This window comes from Macaca fascicularis, chromosome 7 (genome assembly GCF_037993035.2).
Source record: "Macaca fascicularis isolate 582-1 chromosome 7, T2T-MFA8v1.1".
Lineage (NCBI taxonomy): Eukaryota > Metazoa > Chordata > Mammalia > Primates > Cercopithecidae > Macaca > Macaca fascicularis.
Window position 1 is genome coordinate 26574525 of NC_088381.1, and position 23234 is coordinate 26597758.

The following is a 23234-nucleotide window of genomic DNA, read 5'->3' on the forward strand; positions in this document are numbered from 1 at the left end:
TATATGTGTGTGTGTATATATATATTTATTTAACTTCTGGGACATGTGTAGAATGTGCAGGTTTGTTACACAGGTATACACGTGCCACAGTGGTTTGCTGCACCCATCAGCCCATTATCTACATTAGGAATTTCCCCTAATGCTATCCCTCCCCTAGCTCCCTAGCCCCCGACAGGCTCTGCTACGTGATGTTCCCCTCCCTGTGTCCCTGTGTTCTCATTGTTCAACTCCCACTTAAGAGTGAGAACATGCAGTGTTTGGTTTTCTGTTCCTGTGTTAGTTTGCTGAGAATGATGGTTTCCAGCTTCATCCATATCCCTGCAAAGGACATGAACTCATTCTTTTTTATGGCTGCATAGTATTCCATGGTGTATATGTGCCACATTTTCTTCAACCAGTCAAATGATGGGCATTTGGGTTGGTTCCAAGTCTTTGCTATTGTGAACAGTACTGCAATAAACACACATGTGCATGTGTCTTTATAGTAGAATGATTTAGAATCCTTTGGGTATATACCCAGTAATGGGATTGCTGGGTCAAAGAGTATTTTGGTTCTAGATCCTTGAGGAATTGCCACACTGTCTTCCAGAATGGTGGGAGTGGAACTTTATCTTACATATATTTTTCCACATTCAGCCTGAGTTGCTTAGAGAAAATCCCTCAAATGCCATTCATCAACCACCAGCTAACGTCACTACATCCATCCCCAAGTGCTACAAAAAAGGTCCATTTTCATATTATTCCTATGTATTCTACTAACCAGATGGGTACCAAATTGAGCTAAACATCAATTCTTGAGAAAGAAGAGATTTTATCATCTTCCCATGACAATAAGCATGCCAACTACTCTTAGTGGGAAATAACTAGTTTGTAAACATTACTAAGATCTGTATTTATGGAAACATATGGCACCTTGCTGTTAAAATGGTCCAATGAATAAAGTTTTTGGTGAAGTCATACAGTTCTAGAAGACATGCATCCCACTGTCTTTAGATAAGACCTATTCCAGTATGCATGTGTTATGTGTGTTTTACTCACCGCATACTGGAACTTTTCATTATATTCACGGTCATTGGCTTTCACTATCCGTTCCATTTCTAAAGAGAGAGAAATCAGGTATGAAATTAAATTGTAGGCCCACAGAAACAAATAACTCATTAAAACAACATCACTTAGGTTGCTTTGTTGTTAAGGTTGCAAGAATTCTTTTCTTTCAAATTTGAAGGGCATTGGCTTTTTCCAGTGTACATGTTGGAACATGTGTTGGAAAGTCACAAAATGGAAAGCTACAATGTTTCTCATTGTCCTCCTGATGCCAACCATAAAGCAAAACATTATGTGTCTCCAATTTCTATGTCCCTCCAGCACCGCAAAGACCCTTTCTCTTAACTTCAAGTGGTTCCTAAGAGAAGGAGCTGACAAAGTCAAATGCATCCTGACAAGGAATGTTTTGTGAGGTTTTTTGCTACAAAGTCACAAAATATAACATAGCCAAATAAAACCATACGGAAGTGGCCAGTGAGGTCACTGACTTTATGGTCATAGAACCAAAGGTGATATTTGTAAGCAGCCCAGGCATATTAAGAAGAATGACACATAATCAGGAAACTGAGACCTGCCCTTAGCTGGAAGTGACCAAAGAATAAAATCTCTTCTGAAAGCAAACACAAACACCAGTACAAATAACAATATAAAAAGGACAATAAATCCAAAGATTATAACAGTGCAGAATAAAAATTTGCAGAGGGCAAGAAAAGACAGTGCCCCAGAAACACTAGCAGAACAATTTTTGTAGTAAGGGTAGCAAATTCTTGCTCCATGTTTACTGAAGAGTTACTTCCAGAGTTGACCGAAGATTTAGGATGGAATGATGAAAGCTATGAGAAAAGAGTCAGCAAGGTAACCACCAGATGTCAATGCTGGACTCTCATGGCGAGTGACTTGACCCTCTCACCATTAAATTCCCTTAATCCCATAATTCTCCAACTGGGTAGGTGACAGGTGGTAAAAGGTGGAGGGACTGCAGTAAGAGTCTGAGTTTGGAGAAGGCACTTACAACCAGAGAGATAAAGGAGACTGCATGGTGGAAAGTAACTTGGAGACACATGTTGGGGATGGAGCAGGGAAGAGCAAAAGGAAAGTGAAAAGAAGATTTGGAAGCAGAAGGGAGATGAGGAAAACGAGGGAGATGAAGAGGAAGAGAAGGAAGGAAGGAATATATTTTAGCACCCACCATGAATTGTAAGAACAAATTTTTTCCAAAAGTCCAGGCGGAATCTCTCTGTAGCCCTGGTAGTTCAACTCCCAAGACTGAAGGTCACCTCTAAAGACTGCCCCTGACAAATGACACCCTGTCTTTGGTTATGACTGGGTTTCTACCATTAGTAGGGTGTTTTGTCTGTCCAGTAACCACCTGCATGGTTTCCTTCTTGCCTATCTAATAAAGCCAGTTCCCTGTGATAGTTCCTGTTTTCTAGTATGGCTCAACTAATTGCTGATAAGAATAATATTGGACTGACATCAATAGTTGATGATACCTGAATGGGCTTGCTCCTAACCTGTAACTTTGAAATCCAGAACCCACCAGAAAGCAACCTCTCAACCACTCACCCACCTGAAGAAAACATTTCAAACCCTGGCTAAAAAGCACCATCCTCTCTTTCTTGCTGATGCCCCAACAAAGACTTAAAACATCAAATCCCAAAGTGGTACTTTGAAGGGTGAGGGAACCTAAATGCTTAAAAAGCTAGATAATTTATTTATGTAACACCACCATAACCCAGAAGTAGTAAAATTGCTGTCAGGAAAGCAAAAAATGTTACTGGGATGGTAGGAGCGAGAGCTCCTTCTGCATGGCAAAAGGTTAACCTGGACCACTGGTATGCTGCATGTAATTTATAGATTATAGCAGCAAAACAAAAATCAGATATACTAATTATATATTAATTAGGTTTAGCTTAGTTCATATACATTCAGATGATGATCCTTCTAAAATTTCACATTTATATGAAGCACATCCAACAGTAGAATTCTATAGTTCTCTACCTAATTTTACCCACTCCAAACACCAGAATCTTGACTCTGTGAGCCACATAGAAATTATCCTGGGCTGGGTGTGGTGGTTCACGCCTGTAATCCTAGCACTTTGGGAGGCTGAGGCAGGTGGTTCACGAGGTCAAGGGATCAAGACCACCCTGGCCAACATGGTGAAACCCCATCTCTACTAAAAATACAAAAATTAGCTGGGTATGGTGGCACGTGCCTGTAGTCCCAGCTACTCAGGAGGCTGAGGCAGGAGAATCGCTTGAACCTGGGAGGCAGAGGTTGTAGTGAGCCGAGATTGTGTCACTGCACTCCAGCCTGGTGACAGAGCAAGACTCCGTCTCAAAACAAAAAAGAAAAAAAAGAAACCATCCTGCCCAGCATCTCCATGTAACCACACTCCACAGGGATAGGGACTAGCCCATTCCCAAAGCAGCCAAGCAGTTTCTATGGTAGGTCAGTTTGGATCTTCTTTCAGGTATCCAAATTGCTCTTGTCCCACAAAACCTGATTGCAGCCAAGAAGCCCACTTTTCCTTCTAAATCCTTCTTAGTAAGTCTGAATTGTTGCCTCTGTTACTTCTATTAATTATCATCTTTCTGAACTAAGTCTTCCTGGATTAATTCTGGCAGAAAATTTAGCATCCCTTCATTAAGTTCTGAAAAATACAGGCTTTGGTTCTAAATCCCTACGGTTTTCTGTCTTTAACCTGACTATGCTACACCTGAATTATCTTTGTAGGAATTTCCTTTCTTCTCTGTGCTACCATAGTGTATGAGGGGATATAAAGACCTTTTGGCAATAAGTCACATCCTGGAAAAACAGAAAGCTGAAAACAAATTCCCCATAACTATTCCCAGTGAGAATGGCTTAGAGGTTCAATGAACTAATGCCTGATACTTCATAGGCATCATGGGATCCTTCCATATGTAAGAGGAATGAAAGGAAACTAGTCACCAAGGGGTTGATGATCTACCAGTGTGAGCTCACACCTGCACAATTATCACTGAATGTGTCCACCTCCAAAAAGGAGTAAGGCAATATATAAGGCAATATATAGTAAACCAGCAAGTTTAAAGCGGACTAAAAGAGATAAAAGAGCTTCTGGTTTAAGATGGCCAGTTGAGTATGTCTTTTTCCTCCCTTCTTTCTCAGGTCCCACTGAAATTACAGAAAACATGTTTTTAAATTAAAAACACAACAGTGCTGGAAAACAAGAGTAGTAGCTAGCAGAGGTTCAAAAATTTTGAAGAAAGCCTAGAGAATAAAATAGAAAGCAGATGAGATCATTTTGACTGGGGAAAAAAAGACAGAAGTAACTCTAGCCAAAAGAATTAGAAGAGTAATCTTCCCAGTGAGCCCAGAGAGCTCTAAATTCAGAGTTGGTAAATACGAAGATTGAGAGTATGTTATGGACAGGGTGACAGGCCCAGGTTATGCCTATTACCTTGTTAAAATAATTGATAGGTTCTCCTTTCATTCTCAAAAGTGTCTCCATTTGATGATAAATAATATTACCACCTCAGAGTAATTTAAAAAAATAACTGAACCAATTGAGATCTCCCACACCCTGCTTTACCCACAAAGAGAGTAGGCAACACATCGGGGGGGAAACCAAGGGTGGGTATTCAGGCTGAGAAGGAAGAGCTCTGCCACTGTACAGCAGGTATAGCCAACTTGGCCCCTAATAAAGCTTGCCTGACTGAGGCCATTGTGGGATTTGCCAGACTGCCTGACTAACCCACAGAAAAGCCTCTGTCAGCAGGCTGCTCACTCCTGTTCAAAGGAGAGGCCTGGCAGAGAAAAAGACCCTTGCAATGGCACTAATCTATCTAGTCCTTTATTTATAAATACAAATCAGTGGCAGCTGAGAAAAACCAAGAGCACAAAAAAGAGGGATTCAACAAGAAGAAATAATGCTGAATACAGGTAGAATAGGGGGATTGGTTTTTCTTTTTAATTCTAATTAGTGCCTTGAATATATATACATAGATATATAGGGTTTTTTAGAGATACTTTTTTTTTTTTTGAGATTGTGCCACTGCATACCACTCTGTCACCCAGGCTGAGTGTCACTGCAGTCTCAAATCCCTGGGTTCAAAAAGTCCTCTCACCACAACCTCCTGAATAGCTAGGACTGCAAGCATGAGCCACCGTACCCAGCACCTCAAAGATATTTAAGAAGACATGGCATCCATGAAACAAGAACAAGCTAATATAAACAAAGAAAACAGAGAACAAGAAAAAGTCCCTAGAATTAAAAATATTTACTGGACACACTAGAGAGTAGAATGGACAAGATGGAAGATCAGATTGTATAAATCTCGCAAAATATATATCAAAATGACAAACAGAAGGAAAATGTGGGGGAAAAAACTTAGGATAAGGGAACATAGACAATGGATAGGTGAAAACAATCAAGTAAACAGAAGAAAACTGCCCTGCTCCAGAGTAAGAAGTAACTCTTCAAAGTGAAAGGGCCACCAAGTACCAATCAGGATGAATGAAAATGAACCCACAAACCTTCATAAAATTTTGAGCTCCAAGGACAAGGAGATAATCCCAAAAGCTTCCAAAAGAAAAAAAATGGTTAGCCTGAAACACAAGAATCAGACCAATATGACATTTCTCATCAGTAATAAGGATGCTAGAAGACGTTGGAGTGATTCTTTTCAGTTTTAAAGAAAAATATTTTGAAACTTAGAATTCTATACCCAGCCAAATAATCAAGTGTGAAGGGGAAATAAAGACATCTCTGCAAAAGTGTTTACAGACAACGACCATCTGCAAAACAGCTACTCAAGAATGTACAACAGTAAGACCTACTATTTGACAGCACAACAGGGTGACTACAGTCAATAATAATTTAATCGTACACTTAAAAATAACTAAAAGTATAATTGGGTTGTTTCTAATACAAAGGAAAATGCTTGAGGGGATGGATACCCCATTTTATATGATGTGATTATTATATACACCATGTCTGTATCAACATCTCAAGTATAACCCATAAATATATATACCTACTATGTACTCACAAAAATTAAAATAAAAAATTTTACAAAAAAGAATGTACAAGAGGAAAAATACTTGTTTAAATGTTTAAAGTACAGTAGGGTGGAAGAAGATACAGAAGGAAGAATGATAACCAACCAACAGAATGATAATAAAAATGGCTAATCCAATGACCCACACACCTGATTCAGGTGTGCCACAAATGCTACAGAATAAAGAAATGCCTGTCTATTGCCCTATTTTACAAAGTCTGCGAGATAGTAAAGTCAATTTATCAGTAAAAGTGCAATTATTAGTAGCTCTGGTAGGTAATAATAAATCAGTTTCTCAGGAAAAGTACAACTATTAGTAATTCTTGCCTCAGGCATTAATTTACCTAAGAAATCCTCATAAGGAAGTCATTGTTTGATATAAAGAACATAAAATAAGGTTTTTGGAGCTATGTTTTGTAACATCCCTAAGGATATCATCCCAAGACACAATTGAGAGAGGCCTACAATGGGGTCTCTGTACTCATTCTCTGTTGATCTGATTAAATCCAAGAATATATTTTGGGATATTTGAAAGAATGCATAAGCTATGTGTCCATTGAATAATCATTCTTATTTCTATCAACTTCACTGTACTAAATACTACGTGACCATGAGCTTGATATTGAACTTCCTGGAACATACCTGGAATGCTGCTACACTGTATTGCTGGCTGAGTACAAGACCCAAAAGAAGATCAAGTTGGTAATAGCATTTGCATCATTTTTTGACACCTGAGGAGCCTAACAAAAACATGTGCTTGGATAGGAAGGAAGCCATCCTTTGCCATTCTAGTGATCCAAGACAACAGCCATCAGCAGAGGCAGAAATCTCTTAGACATTTGTTTTGAATCTGCTCCAGAATATAGAAAAATAGATAAGTAAGCCTTCAAACTGCTACTCCATATAGGATGAGGAAAATAACCTTAAATCCCCCAAAATCATAAAACCCAATATAATTTGATGCCTTCCTCAACCAAATAGGATAGCAATGAAGCACTCATTGGATGCTTATCTTTAAGCCATGTACTTCCAGTCATATTCTCCAAGATAATTAAATGAGGATACCTCATTTATTTTAGGAAGCAATCATTTACAAACCAGTTAAATATTAGGGAACATTTACCAAAAAGAATAACTCAGTTTCAGAATAATTAATCTATGGCTCCCTACTTCCCTGGAAAAAAAGAATTATCTCACAGGGCTGATGGTTTGTTAAAGTCACTCCCGGTTTATGACTAAAAACAAAACTATATCTACTTATGCTTGTCTTTCCATTTGGAAAGGGGAGATACAGACAGAACATCCAAAATTATAATCAGATCACTAAGAAACAAGTTTAAAAGATGAGAGGACATAATACTATCCTGCTAGAATTTTTTTTTTTAATAAGTAGAGACAGGGTCTCACCATGTTGCTCAGGCTGGTCTCGAACTCCTGGCCTCAAACAATCCTCCCACCTTGGCCTCCCAAAGTGCTGGAATTACAGGCATGAACCACCATGTCTGGCCCTCTGCTAGAAATTTTTAAGTTCAATTAAGGTGTTATTCCCCTGTTAGGAAGATTTTTAGGACCCATAAAAATGAGAGTTTGATGAAAGAGTCCTCATAGGCCAGGCAGGGTGGCTCACACCTGTAATCCCAGCACTTTGGGAGGCCGAGGTGGGCAGATCACGAGATGAAGAGATTGAGACCATCCTGGCTAACATGGTGAAACCCTGTCTCTACGAAAAATACAAAAAATTAGCCGGGCCTGGTGGCGGGCGCCTGTAGTCAGCTACTCAGGAGGCTGAGGCAGGAGAATGGCATGAACCCGGGAGACGGAGCTTGCAGTGAGGGAGATGGCGCCACTGCTCTTCAGCATGGGTGACAGAGGGAGACTCCGTCTCAAGAAAAAAAAAGAAAGAAAGAAAGAGAGTCCTCATGAAATAAAAAGACGGTTGGACCTTGAGGCAACAAGAGCCAATGATCCTTCTGCAACTACCTATACAAGCACGTTTTAACTCATACCTCTTCTTACTTACGGTTCCTCAGTAAAATAATGCCTCTGTGTGTTATAATCATTCAATGAGGAAATATATGGAAAATACATTGTAAACAGAAAAATACCAGAAAAATCCTTTTTTAAAAAAACTGAAAACTAGTAAATGGGCAAAAAAGGAAATCACTCAAGCTTGAATAGTCAGTCTTAAAGTTGCTAATATGATTATTTCCCAAGAAGATCTTGAAGGAATGTTTCAAATATTTTCAATGGAAATTGGCAAATACTCGTTGATTCTACTCCAGGTCCTCAAAGGCAACACCCAACTCCTAATCTGAGCACTTCTCCATCATAATATAATAAATTATACGTTATCCAACTTCCACTTCCAGTAGACAAAAGAAAACAAGCCATTTACAACCTTTTCCTAAAAATCAGTTTGTGAACAATTTGTAACACCTTAGTATTTAAGATTAGGTAGTGAACGCATGAGCTCTGCTAATAAAAGCAAGAGTAAAGGGAAGAGTTAGCAAGTTTCCACTAGATCCATGAGCGACCATAGCAAGTATGTATCCCTAATTAACAAATACAACAGTCTTTCGTTAATTAACTCCAGAGCATTTTGTCCTTCACCAAATGTGGTTTAGAAAACAGCCTCAGGCACTTGGCTGTAGACCCTCAAAATCATGAAATGATGAAGCACCACAGAGCATTCAGGGTCCCTATATAAAACTCAGTGATATAGACTGGTATTTCCTGAGCAAGATTGGTACCGATCCAAAAGCTGAAGAATGTCTCCAAACATGAAGTGTCATTTGGGGTTTAGGGTGATTGTGGGTTTTTTGGGGTTGGGTCAGAAATCTCTGAAAAATTTCCTCAAGCTAAATCAATAACTTAAGCTTCTTCCTTTCTTAATTTTCTTTCATTCTTCATAATCTGGTCCATGTAGTTGGAAGCCAAAGCAATTCATTAAAGACATGAGGAAAGAACAATGAGTGGGGAGAGCTTTAAAGAAAAGAGTCCCTCAGCCTCCAAGATTTCCTGAATTGACTCCAAGAACACATTCTGATACAATTGAAAAATATGTGTCCCGAGTTGGAGTTTCCTATTGAAACCCAGTGGTGACCTGCAGCTTCTGGGACATACTGACATTTAAGCAGAAAACCAAAGAGAATAGAAGGAAAAAAAAAAAAACTCTTCCCATAATTTTTTTATGCTTGTCTTCACAAGAGAGCTTGGAAACAAAGTTAGGGGATTCAAACAAATACTAAAGGGCTTTGGGTTTGTTTTTCTCTTGGCTAAGCCAATTTGCTCATCAAGTCCAGATAGCTGGAAAATTTGATTTAAGAGCTTTATTCCTCCCAGGGCTCACTATAGCTTCACAAAGAAATGTAAAATTTTTAACAATTCATTATTCATTCCTCTTCTAGGATACATAAGCTGGATTATACAACTTACACATAAAATTAATACAATCTCCATATAAACCATCAGCATGTAGCTTTCTATAAGTACAGATTCACGACTAGAGATTTAAAACTTACTATAATAATAATAGTAATATCTAACATTAATTGAGCACCTATTACAAGCTAGATACTACATGAAGTGTTTCACACACATTAGTTTGTTAATCCTCAGAACAATCCCATTAGGTACATGCTGTTACCAGCCCTCCTTTACAGGGGAAGAAACAGAGTCCTTGCAAGATTATGCAGTAGAGTCAGAATGCAAACACAGAACTGTATCCCTTATAAAAGAAGCTCGGAAGAGATTCTGGATATAAGGAGATGGTGGTGGTACTGTGCATAGATGACTGGGAAACTGCAATTTGGTTTGTGCCTTGGTCCAAAGGTCAAAGATAGGGGTAAGAGCCTCTCTCATCAAATGCAATACTCCAGATGTACATCAAATCATATACCCCATCCCAAACAACCTCATGGCCCAGACACTTCCTACGCTTCATCATGTCCAGGGTTGGTCTCTGCTGCACTGGGAAGGCCTTCCTGTAGGGCGTGTTTCCTCTCTCCTTGAAGAGTTTGGGCAGTTTGCTGAGAATACTCCTGTTGAAAACTGACTGCTTTCTTTGAAACTTTTTTTATATGTGCCTGTTCTAATCTGTTATTCTCTATCTATATTCTTTTACAATTTGATTATCTATAGCAAAAAAAAATGCATTTTTATGGACTGGACCAACAACAGAATGCTTTCTCTAAAGATGGGAAATAGTCATTTCCTTCTTTCTGTATCATCTCTACTCAAAGAGAAAAAAAAATCAGCATCTGTCCCAAAGATTATAAGAGCCTAGAAGCTAGAAGGCTCTGTGAAACACAGGCTGTTTTCCTTTGTGAAACACAGGCTGGCCACCTAAGGGTTGGCCAAGAGAGCCTCCTGTCATAAAATGATAGGAAATAACTCCAGGCATAAAAGAAAGACAGGCAAGAAGCAGCTCTGAAGAGAACACGTCTCTGCTTGATACCTAAGGGGTCGCACAGGAAGCTTTCGTGTTTGTCATTTTAAGATGCATGAGGCTATAAACCGAGTTTCTTTAATACATATTGGTTTCTGTATCTCAGCTCCCTGAATCCACATGGCAAATAAAATTTACTAGAGCCAAGGGAAAGTGAGTTATCCCAAAAATATTTATTGAGCTCCTTTGAGCAAGGCTAATAGAGCTGCTCCTCTAGCTAGAATAGCTAGTCAGCAAAGACAAAACAAAGACAAACAAGATAGTGATTGCCTTCAAAGTGTTTTCATGCCCACAGATATGTGCACAGCAAGGATGCAGAAGGGAGGCCAGAGAGCCACAGCAACTGGAGAAAAGGAACGTCATATCCAGACAGGTGGCCAAAAAGCATCCCTGCCTGTCCCAGGCAGCTCTGAAAGGAGCTTACGTAGCCATAGACAAACCATGCGGTGTGCAGGGTTATTTTGCCAGGCACCTGATCCAAACTGCACCACAGTGATGTAATGAAAAGCAGTTTGGTGGAGGCGGTCTGCCACCTGAGAGGGCGTAAAAAATATGGACACTAAAAGAGGACATCACCACAGTCTCATCTCAGCTGTTCCTTCTAATATCACTCCAAGTGTGAAAAGACCAACAAAAAAATAGGAGCCTCACTTTATTTATCTATTCATGACACATTCAGGTAATAAGGCTTTAAAAAGAGATACAAGGGGGCGAGGATTTGAGGCAGAAAAGAAAGGTGGTAAATGCTCAGAATCGGCCATTTCTCAGGCTTCCTCTGCACACATCCTGGTCCAAGCCACCATCCCCTCTGCCCAGGATACTGCAACAGCCTCCCCTCTGGTCTTCTGCCCCTTCCCCCTACCATCTATTCTCAACGAGCAGCCAGAATGCTCCTGTCAGAATTTTACCAGTTTTCCATTGCTGCTCTAACAAATTACCATGAATTTAGTGGTATAAGACAATATAAACATTATCTTACAGTTCTGAAAGTCAGCAGTCTGAAAAAGGTCTTACAGGGCTAAAATTAAGGTGTCAGCAGGGCTGAGTTTCTTCTAGAGGCCCTAGGGAAGAATCTGTTTCTTGACTTTCCAGCTTCTAAAAGCTGCCCACATCCCTTGGCTCATGGCCCACAGCAGTCCGACCTCTGCTTTCATTGTCACATCTCCTTCTCTGACCTTGACCCTCCTGCCTCCCTCTGATAAGGACCCCTGCAGTTACACTGCACCTATCTCCAAGGGGTATTATTTTGCCTACCACAAGTCTTATCTCTCTCTCCTACTCAAGGCCATCCACTAGCTCTTCATCTAAAGACACAGAAGCCAGTTGTGACCAAGGCCTTCACGGTCCTGCCTAATCTTTACACATCCACCCCACTACCTCCCTGGCCTCACATCACCACCAGAGGGTGACTTACCATGAAGCTAAACAAGCCTCAGCCCACCTCACTTGCACATTTCATCCCGAGGAGTAGCACTAGAAATGTGTTTGCATACTCCTTTTTTCTCAGTTTACAAAAGTCAAATATTTTAGCCACAGGGGGCTAAGACCAACATCTCCTCCACTTTAACGTTCCTTCCATCGCACTTTGCCTCATATCAGATGGCGCTGCTGGGATCCAGATAAGGGGCAATCAGGTTGCAACTACATGAGTTTGTGTTTCCTGGAGTCTATCTATGTGATTCACAGTTACTTCTACATAGAGTTAAGTTATTGGTGGTCAGGAATGCAGATCCACGCAGTGCCATAACATAAGAATGCAGGGCCTGAGGCCACATGGCAACATGATCACATCCTACAGCAACTGGCACTAGAAGTGTGTGAACTGTGGAAGAGACTGCAGGTTTGAAATATAGAGCTGAAGTTAGCCTGTGCAGAATTCTCCCAATCATCAGACGTTTAAAATTGTATGTGTAACATTTAATATTCATCAACTCCTAGTTAAAACAGAATTTACCTCCTATCAGGAATATGAGTATCAAGTATATGGATATGGATATGTACGTATCTATATATAAAACATTTTTATTACATATTTCATTTATATATTATATATACATGCATGTATTACATATTAAATATGTAATATGTAATATATTAATATAATTAAATAAATGTATATATTATATATTATATATATACTCCTTATATTCTTGAGAGGTGATAAATTCTGTTTTGACTAGGAGTTGATGAATACCTAAAGTGTGACATGATATGCTTATTATACTTAGTAAGTATAATAAACATATTTTTCTTTTTTCATGTGGATTTCACAGAATAAAATGCATTAGAATTCCAGTGCTTATACAGCATAAACCTACTTATAGCAGCACTACTTATGGCAAGTATATCTGTAACAGTTCATATGTGAAAGAAACTTGGTGGAAGTTTTTCCAAGGTTGACCATTCTAAATGTTTATGTGACACTGTGAAGTCACAAAGCTGCAAATTTTTTCTAAGCTATCATAATTCTTAAATTAATGTTAATTAACTATACCAAAGGGAAAATTGGATTATCTAAGTCTCTCTTTAGAAAATTTTGTAACAAAATAATTGTTATATGAGAGGCAATCAAAAATAAGAGGCCAAAAATAAAGAAAGAAAATGTATTATAAAGGCACATTCAGCAAAATGAAGCTATTGTGTTATTTTTCTGAATTTTGGGATGTTTGGGGTATTTTTCATATTTTCAAAATTATAACTTATAGAGATTTTCTCACTCTAAATAAATATTTTTTATTATACCTGATTTTGTATTTTGTATTAGCTTAAGGCTTCAAAAAACCTAGATCCAGGCTGGGTGCGGTGGCTCACACCTATAATCCCAGCACTTTAGGAGGCCGAGGCAGGTGGATCACCTGAGATCAGGAGTTTGAGACCACACTGACCAACATGGTGAAACCCCATCTCTACTAAAAATACAGTTTGCTAGGCGTGGTGGTGGGCATCTGTAGTCCCAGCTACTCGGGAGGCTGAGACAGAAGAATTACTTGAACCCAGGAGGCAGAAGTTGCAATCAGCCGAGATTGCATCCTTATACTCCAGCCTGGGTGACAGAGTGAGACTCCATCTTAAAAAAAAAAAAAAAAAAAAAAAAAAAAAAAAAAAAAACCTGGATCCAGCCCTGACAACCACTGTCCACCATCTTCATTCAACTCCAGTCTCAGTGGTCTCCTGTTCCCTGACCACACCAGGTCCATTCTCATCTCAGGGCCTTTGCACTTGCTGTTCCCTCTGCCTGGCATGCTTATCTCTCAAATATCTACATGGCTGCCATGTCACTTCTTTCAAATCTGCTATCAAATATGTCTTCTCAATTCAGCCTTCCATGCTTATTCTTTTTGAAACTGCAGCACACTCCCACCCAATGTAGAAGATTATTTATTCATTTATTTTGTTGATTGTCTTTCTGCCCTGCGCCGCTCCCCACCCCCACCCCCGCCCCCAGAATGTGAACTCCATGCAGGTTGAGGGCTTTTTATTTCTTTAAATTCATATCAGATAAATTAAACTTTAATACAACAAGCACTGCTAGAGATAGAGTCATCCCATAGTAACAAAAGATTGATCTTCCAGGACTATACAACAACTCTAAATTTGTATGCATCCAATAACATAGCTTTAAAATATATAAAGAAAAACCTGACAAACCAAAAGGAGAAATACACAAATTCAAAAACATCTTGATAAACTAAAGTATGTCTGTGAGGGTGAATTTTGTGTGTCAACTTGACTTGGCCACAGGGTGCTCACATATTAAGTCAAGCATAGTTCTGGTGTGTCTGTGAGGGTCTTTCTGGATGAGATCAACATTTTAATCAGTAGGCAGCAAAAAGCAGATCACCATCCCTAATGTGTGTGGGATTCATCCAATCAGCTCAAGGGCTGATTAGAACAAAAAGCTGAGTAGAAGGAACTCCTCTTGCCTTTGAGCTGGGACATCAGTTTTTTCTTGCCTTCAGACTCAAACTACAACATTGGCTCTTCCTGGGTCTCAAGCCTGCTGGTATTTGGACTGAAATCATGCCACTGGCTCTCCTGGGTCTCCAGTTTGCCAACTCTAAATCAGGACTTTTCAGCATCAATAATCATATGAGGCAAATCCATACAGTATTTATATATACAATATATATGAATATATATAAATACATACATATATCCATATATGTATATATTTGGACACATACATAGACTTATATATACACATATATTTGTCTATATTTGTGTATGTGTATATATATACACACATACATACACACACATACATTCTGTTTTACTAGAGAATCCTGACTAATTCAGTGACGCTACATCAACTTAATAAATACAGAAACATAACACCTGACTCAAGACCCTTTCATGGTTTTTCTGCCTTCACTGAGAGCTCAGTGAGCCATAAGTACAAATTCCCAAAAGCTGTTAATACAATCTTAGCAGAAACCAAATTCCGGATCAGCAGAATCTTGTACCACTCCATTCCAAGTTAAGTCAGACTGCATCTTGAGAACTGGGTTCAATCTAACCCAGTTGTAGGCAGTGCAGAAGCCACTGGAGAAGCCAAGAGCATCAAAAAGTTTTGTGACCATGATGTGTTCATTCAAACATCTACTCAATAGATGTCCAGGTTCTAGAACAAAGTGACACACACCATACTACATGTTGTAGGGTCAAAAATGAGAAAGACAGCAGCCCTTCCCTGGTGAAGTTCATATTATAGGTAAGATACTGAGAGTCTAAAAACTATGAACCATATCATCATATATTAGAGAAAACTTGCAGGTGTCTACCCAAAAAATCAGAGACTGAAAGAGAGAAAGAATATTAGCAAAAGAAAGAGAGCATGTGGAAAAATGAGATCTTCAAATATTCGATTATTTTTAAGGCAGATGGAAGAACAAATACTCTGTGTTATTCCAAAATTCAGAACAGAAAGTAAACTTTACAAGGATCTGAAATTCTGTTAACATATGGTTGAATTTACTGTCAAAACAGAGAATAAGGTTGAGCACAGTAGCTCACGCCTGTAATCCTAACATTTTAGGAGACCCAGGCTGAAAGATTACTTAAGGCCAGGCCTTCAAGACAAACCTGAATAACATAGTGAGACCCTGTCTTTACAAAAAAATTAAAAAACTAGCCAAGCGTGGTGGCACACTTGTAGACCTAGCTACTTGGGAGGCTGAAGTGGGAGGATCATTTGAGCCCAGGAGTTTGAGGCTGTAGTGAGCTATGATCACCACTGCACTCCAGCCTGGGTGACAGAGTGAGACCCTGTTTCTGAAAAAAAAAAAGAAAAGAAAAAGAAAGAGAATTAAGACAGCTCCCAAATTAGATGTCTGAGCTACTTGGCAGAGCAATATTCATGGAAAATGCTCATCAGCACTCTAGAAACAGATTATCAAAGTAGAAATAAAGCTGGATAAACTGACTTTGAAGATTCTTCTAATTTCCAGGTTTTCTCATTCTATGCAATCTAAAGCTATATTGATAAAACTATTAAATCAAAATCAGCAACAGTTGGAATTAACATATAATGTTTAGGAAAGATTTCACAATAAATACCATAGTTTTAAGAGTCATCTCCATAGAGATGAACAGAAGCCAAGATAGAGGAGGAGTTCTCTGAGGAACAAAATGAACAGAGAGAAAAATACAGAAGACTGAACCAGGGGAAATTCCACCACGAGGGTGCAATGAAGGAGACAGAGGCAGAGCAACCTGAGAAGCAAGAAGAATCTGCATGAAGGTCATGAAACCCAAGAAAAAAAGATTTTTCGTGGAGAGAATAGCCACTCTCCCCCAATTCCACAGAGAGGTGAGGGAAAGGTGGTGGGGAGGAACAGTCCCTGGGGCTTCTCTTTAGGAAGTCCTCTGTGACAGGCGGTGTGTTACAGCATCCTAACCTAGCCCATATCCTGAGTAATAAAACAGACTGTTCTATGTGAATCAAGTTAGAGTAGTAGAAGACATCTCTTATCTGTACTTGTATTTTTATGTCTGCACTATAACTATGGGGCAGGATTTAAAAATACATAGTGTATCCTGTCTGAGAAAAACACTTCTATTCCAAAGTGACTTAAATACAGGATAAATTCTAGCCCATACCTAGGACTAAGGACTGCAATAATACCTCCCATCGCTCCCAATTGTAAAAGCTAATGAACCTACAAATGGAAGGCTTATGCCCTGCAATATTTATAACAACCAGCAAGAATTCAGTCTCTACAACAATTTCAATCATGTTTTTGCACAGAATTTTTGTATACTGAAATGGAAGAGATTAGGTGTTTCTCTCTCATCTCTAGTGGAACCAAAGATAATTTCCCATGCCCTTTCTCTCTGGACACCAAAAAGTTATTAAAACATAGAAGAGAACTCATTAGGAAATAGAACCCCAAAGTTATGAGAGGGCTTTTGTGAAGCCAGCGCTGTCTTATGTATGTCACTCACTGACCAGCACCATGTGGCACTTCATTTCAACAGCCTCATTCAATCAAACTAAGAAAACAGATGACTTTTAAAAACATGATGCAATTCAAAATAAATTATTATGGTAGAGGAAATGCAAGTTCAAACAAAAACTAATTCCTTCACAAATGTAACTGAAAATCTACTTGAGAAAACAGCTTTTGGATTTATTGTTCCATAAGAGATAAACCCAATGAGAAATAACACTCTTTAAACATATAAATTAATACAAATAAAAATACTTTTATATGCATTGATAAGGTACCTATAAGGGCAGGTTCCATGTCTTATTCATCTTTTTTATCACTCTCTATCAAAGGAAAAGTACATTACCTGATAAATAATATATGCTCAAAGCAATGTTTACAGTATTATGTAATCTAAGTATACAAAAAAAAAAATACACACTTTATTCCCCAACTGCAGACCAAAAATAATACATTCCAAAATGCTGTTAGCAGTGAACCTTCATGACCCCTAGGTCCTATTACAGCCTGTTGGTTTGTTAAACAGACGTGATAATGCAACATTTATTGTAAGAGAAGTCGTTGTAAATGCCTGAGAAGCAGGTATATAAACTTCAACCAAAGCAATTGACCACTGTCATTTGCACCACACTGGCAGGCCTCTAGAGAGTCACCATCAGTAAACAACCTTTTGAAAGAGTCCCAGAGGGTACAGAAGGGGCTTCCAGGGTGTCCTCTTGGAAATCAGAGTCCCATACAAGTGACCTCAGTAAATAGGAAGCCCACCTGTATATATAATGCTCATGTCAGCCATAAAACTGGACAAAACCGTTTTAGTAAAACTTAGAAATTAGGAGTCTTCAGGAGAAAAACATGGAAATCAATGAACTGTATCATATATCTATGAATTCAATACTGTCTAACATTTACATAGTGCTTTTATAATTTATGAGTTACTTCACATATAATCTTTCATTTTATGTTCACATTCACAGTAACCTTCAGAGGTAAACATTAGTCCCAATTTTACAAATGTGAAAATTGAGGCTCAGAGGATTGGAATACCAATGCCTGGTAAGTAGAACCAGGTTCACTCCCATCACTTCTGATTCATGTTGTTTCTGTCATGCAACAACTGCGTTCACAAAGGACAATTACAGAAAATTAACAGAGCCTTGTAAACCCATAATACCCACTCTGGCCAAACCCAGTAAATTCTTATGCTATTGATCTGTTATGTCACAGTCACCTAAACTCAAATAGTATGTACAAGTTGGCAAGAAAAAATTTAAGATTTTGGTTGTGTCATGAAAATATATGAGTACCATACAGTTCTGTATTGTCAGGTGATTTTTTTTTTTTTAGATAGGGTCTCGCTCTGTCACACAGGCTGTAGTACAATGGCACAATCATAGCTCACTGCAACCTCGACCTCCTGGGCTCAAGCTATTCTCCTACCTCAGTCTCCCGAGTAGTACAGAACCATGCCACCATGCCCAGCTAATTTTTAATTTTTTTGTAGAGACAGAGTGTTGCTATGTGGCCCAGGCTGGCCTCCAACTCCTGGCCTCAAGTGATCCTCCCACCTCAGCCTCCCAAAGCACTAGAATATCAGGCATGAGCCACCAAGCCCTGGCTACCACATGGTTTTTAAACTTGTAGTGGCAATAATAACTTGAAAGCACTACTGCCACTAAAAGCATATTTAACTACTTTCTATATGTAGGTTCACAAAAATAAGCATAAGAAACTGTCTTTCTTCTCCCCAAGATATACAGAGTTGCTCTCTGGAAGGCTACTTCAGCCCAATATGTGTATCTGATTCAGGGCTGACTTATCCAGGAGGCATAGTAGGCAGAGTGCTAGGGCCCATGATATTTTCAAGAGCCCACAAAACTGTCTCAATTTTCCTTTATTTTAAAACCAGAGGAAAAATGAATATAATAGTAATGGATGCATAATAATGAATCTAGCCTGGATGATATTTGTCTTTATACTGACATATTCATCAAACATAATTTTTAATATGTTTTTATGGAGGAAGGGACCCACAAAGGCAAAAGTGCCTGGGCCCACAGAAGACATACACGGCCCTGGTCTGATTCATCCTACCCTACACCCCATAAACATACTAAGGCAGTAATGTGTCTGGCTCCACAACCCCCACATTTTGGAATAAAGAACAGCTTAGCTGGTTTAAAGAAGGCCTCTAATTATGTACTTCTTTTGCTTCCCATATTTCTAAACTAATGAGATCTGAATTAGGTATTTTACCCATAAACAACATCCTTCCTGACTGCTTTGTGGAAAGGCACGTTTTTTTTTCTTTTCTAATTTTTCTTTTTTTTTTTAGAAACTGGGTCCCAGTCTGTCACTTAGGCAGGAGTGCAGTGGCACGATCAGAGCTCACTGAAGCCTCAGTCTCCTGGGCCCATGTGATCCTCCCACCTCAGTCCCCCAAAGAGCTGGAACTACAGGCACGTGCCACCGTGCCTGGCTAATTTTTAAATTTTTGGTAGAGACAGGGGTCTCACTGTGTTGCCACTGTGGTCTAAAACTCCTGACCTCACGCGATCATCCCACCTCAGCCTCCCAAAGTGCTGAGATTACAGGTGTGAGCCACTGCACCACGTCACATGTACATTTTAAAACAATTTGTCTTTAGGCATCTCATACAAGCCACAAGGAAAGAGTGAATTTCAAAAAACAAACAGAAAATAGACTGTAATCATAATATTTTAAACATTTGAGTCAAGGGGCTGGAACTTTTTACATCTTAAAGAATGCAAGACATCTGAATATGGAGATAATAGAGAATAAAGCATATCTGGGAGAAAGTTGTTATTTCCCCACAAGACCCGTGGCTGGCTTGTCATATTTTCAAACACATCATCAAGGTCCTACGCGTCCCAATGATGTTGTGAAAGACCATACAAATGTAAGTGCACCTTTATTAAAGGCTGCAGACATGAACTTTCTCACTGAGATAAAATATCATCTCTGCATGATTTTTCCCTCTGACAACTCCAGGCTGATTAGAAGATCTCAGTCTGTGCCCCTCTGGCAAAGATACCACTGTAGGCAAATATACCACTTACAGTGATGCTTAATAAACTATTTTTAAGTTATCCTTGATACCATAAACTTAAAAATTGTGTGAGAATACATATATTTTATTGAAATGTAAAAAGCCATTTGAAGTCAAGATTGGTGCTACCTCGCAAATTATAAGGACTCAAAAATGTTTGTGGAGTGACTAAATAAATGAATGCATGTTTTAGGTTAAAATAAAAAGCTCTCCAGACTATTGCCAGATCTACAGAAACCAATGCCATCTAAAGATGTGTCAGTCCCACTCATGATGATACAAATGATGGTGATCATTTCATCACATGTCAGTCTTGCAGGTCATGGGTCATTGTAATAAGTCCAAGAAGAAGTGACTGGCCTCAGCTTTCTCTGCCAGTCACCATCAGGAAGCGAATGCAGACACAGTTACACAGCCAAAACTTAGACTGATCACGTAGCAATTACTATTTGTCTATAAAATGAAGTTCTGTGTCAGAAGGATTAACAAGTTCCATTCCTCATCAAAACACTGTCAATTAACTAATTAATGAATTGTTCATTAAAAAACAAATATTACGTACATACTATTTGTGCCAAAAATGTTTAACCCAAATTACTTTAGAAGAAATTAAACCATGCTAGAATATTCAATAAAATGGTTAGACTAGACTTTCCCAAAATTCAAAATAATGAAAAATTATATTGTGAGGAGGGGGGAAGGGGGAGAGATAGCATTAGGAGATGTACCTAATGTAAATGATGAGTTAATGGGTGCAGCACACCAACATGGCACATGTATACATATGTAACAAACCTGCATGTTGTGCACATGTACCCTAGAACTTAAAGTATAATTTAAAAAATAATAAAAAGAAAATAAAGGAATTAGCCAAATTCAGTTTATGAACATTGATTGGATACTGTACCAAAAATTAAAACCAATTCCAAGAGATGAGATGTATTGGGAACCATTGAGGAAAGTAAAAAATGGAATATATGCTATTTATCAATGTTACATTTCTCGGATATGGTGATGATAATGTGGGTATGCAGGAGAAAGTCCATGTTCTTAGCGGATGTGTGCTGAAGTATTTGGGGTAAGTGTCATGATGTCTACAACATTCGACAAAAACAACAGCAACCTGTGTATCGTAAAGACTCAGATAAACTTAAGGAAATGGGGTGGAAAAAGATTTTCTATGCACATAGACAACAAAAGCAAGCAGGAGTAGCTATTCTCATAACAGACAAAACAAACCTTAAAGCAATAACAGTTAAAAAAGACAAAGAGGGAAATTATATGATAAAAGGACTAGTCCAACAGGAAATTATCACAATGTTAAATATATATGCACCTAACACTGGAGCTCCCAAATTTATAAAACAATTACTACTAGACCTAAGAAACAAGATAGACAGTAATCCAATAATAATGGGAGACTTCAATATTCCACTAACAGCACTAGACGGGTCATCAAGACAGAAAGTCAACAAGGAAACGATGAACTTAAACTATATCCTAAAACACATGGACTTAACAGATATTTACAGAACATTCTACCCAACAACTGCAGAATATACATTCTATTCATCAGCACATGGAACATTCTCCAAGACAGACCATATGAAAGTCCACAAAACAAGTCTCAACAATTTCAAGAAAACTGAAATTATAGTAAGTACTCTCTTAAACCACAGTGGAATAAAACTGGAAATCAACTCCAAAAGGAACTCTTAAAACCATGCAAATAAGTGGAAATTAAATAACCTGCTCCTGAATGATCATTGGATCAACAATGAAATCAAGATGGAAATTTAAAAATTCTTCAAACTGAACAATAATAGTGATACAACCTAACAAAATCTCTGGGATACAGCAAAGGTGGTGCTAAGAGGAAACTTCGTAGCATTAAATGCCTACATCAAAAAGTCTGAAAGAGCACAAATAGACAATCTAAGGTCACATCTCAAGAAACTACAGAAACAAGAACAAACCAAACTCAAGCCCAGCAGAAGAAAAGAAATAACCAAGATCAGAGCACACTAAATGAATCTGAAACAAAAAAACACACACACACAAAAGACAAATGAAACAAAAAGCTGATTCTTTGAAAAGATAAATAAAATTGATAGACCATTAGTGAGATTAACCAAGAAAAGAAGAGAGAAGATCCAAGTAAGCTCAATTAGAAATGAAACAGGAGATATTACAACCAATCCCACAGAAACACAAAAGATCATTCAAGGCCACTATGAACACCTTTACGCCCATAAACTAGAAAACCTAGAGGATATGGATAAATTCCTGGAAATATACAACCAGGAACAAATAGAAACTCTGAACAGACCAATAACAAGCACTGAGATTGAAATGGTAATTTAAAAGTTGCCAACAACAAAAAAGTTCAGGATCACATGGATTCACAAATAAATTCTATCAGACATTCAAAGAATTGGTACCAATCCTTTTGACACTATTCCACTAGATGGACAAAGACAGAATCCTCCCTAAATCATTCTATGAAGCCAGTATCACCCTAATACCAAAACCAGGGATGGACATAACAAAAAACTACAGAACTATATCCTTTATGAACATACATGCAAAACTCCTCAACAAAATACCAGCTAACCAAATCCAACAACATATCAAAAAGATTGTCCACCATGATCAAGTGAGTTTCATACCAGGGATCCAGGGATGGTTTAACATACACAAGTCAATAAATGTGATATACCACATAAACAGAATTAAAAACAAAAATCACATGATAATCTCAATAGATGCAGAACAAGTATTTGACAAAATCCAGCATCTTTTATGATTAAAATCCCCAGCAAAATCAGCATAGAAAGGGCACACCTTAAGTTAATAAAAGCCATCTATGGACAAACCCACAGCCAACATTATACTGAATGGGGAAAAGTTGAAAGCATTCCCCTGGAGAACTGGAACAAGACAAGGATGCCCATTTTCACCACTTCTATTCAACACAGTATTGGAAGTCCTAGCCAGAGCAATCAGACAAGAGAAAGAAATAAAGGGCATCCAAATCAGTAAAGAGGAAGTCAAACTGTTGCTGTTTGCTGATGACATGATCATACACCTAGAAAACCCTAAAGACTCTTCCAAAAAGCTCCTGGAAATGGTAAATTAATTCAGCAGTTTCAGGATACAAAATTAATATACACAAATCAGTA

The 23234-nt window shown here is 38.4% G+C and overlaps 1 protein-coding gene across 3 annotated transcripts in view; it reads right to left on the reverse strand.

The window, feature by feature from the left end:
- The window catches only part of ATP8B4 (ATPase phospholipid transporting 8B4 (putative)), a 258688-nt gene that overhangs the window by 219665 nt on the left and 15789 nt on the right, over nucleotides 1–23234 (reverse strand). For all 3 annotated transcript variants that reach the window (XM_073995770.1, XM_015452812.4, XM_065547325.2), the window contains one exon: nucleotides 1039–1097. In XM_073995770.1, coding sequence (XP_073851871.1) covers nucleotides 1039–1095 — 57 coding nt within the window. In that variant the 5' untranslated portion in view covers nucleotides 1096–1097. The remainder of the gene's footprint in view (nucleotides 1–1038; nucleotides 1098–23234) is intronic.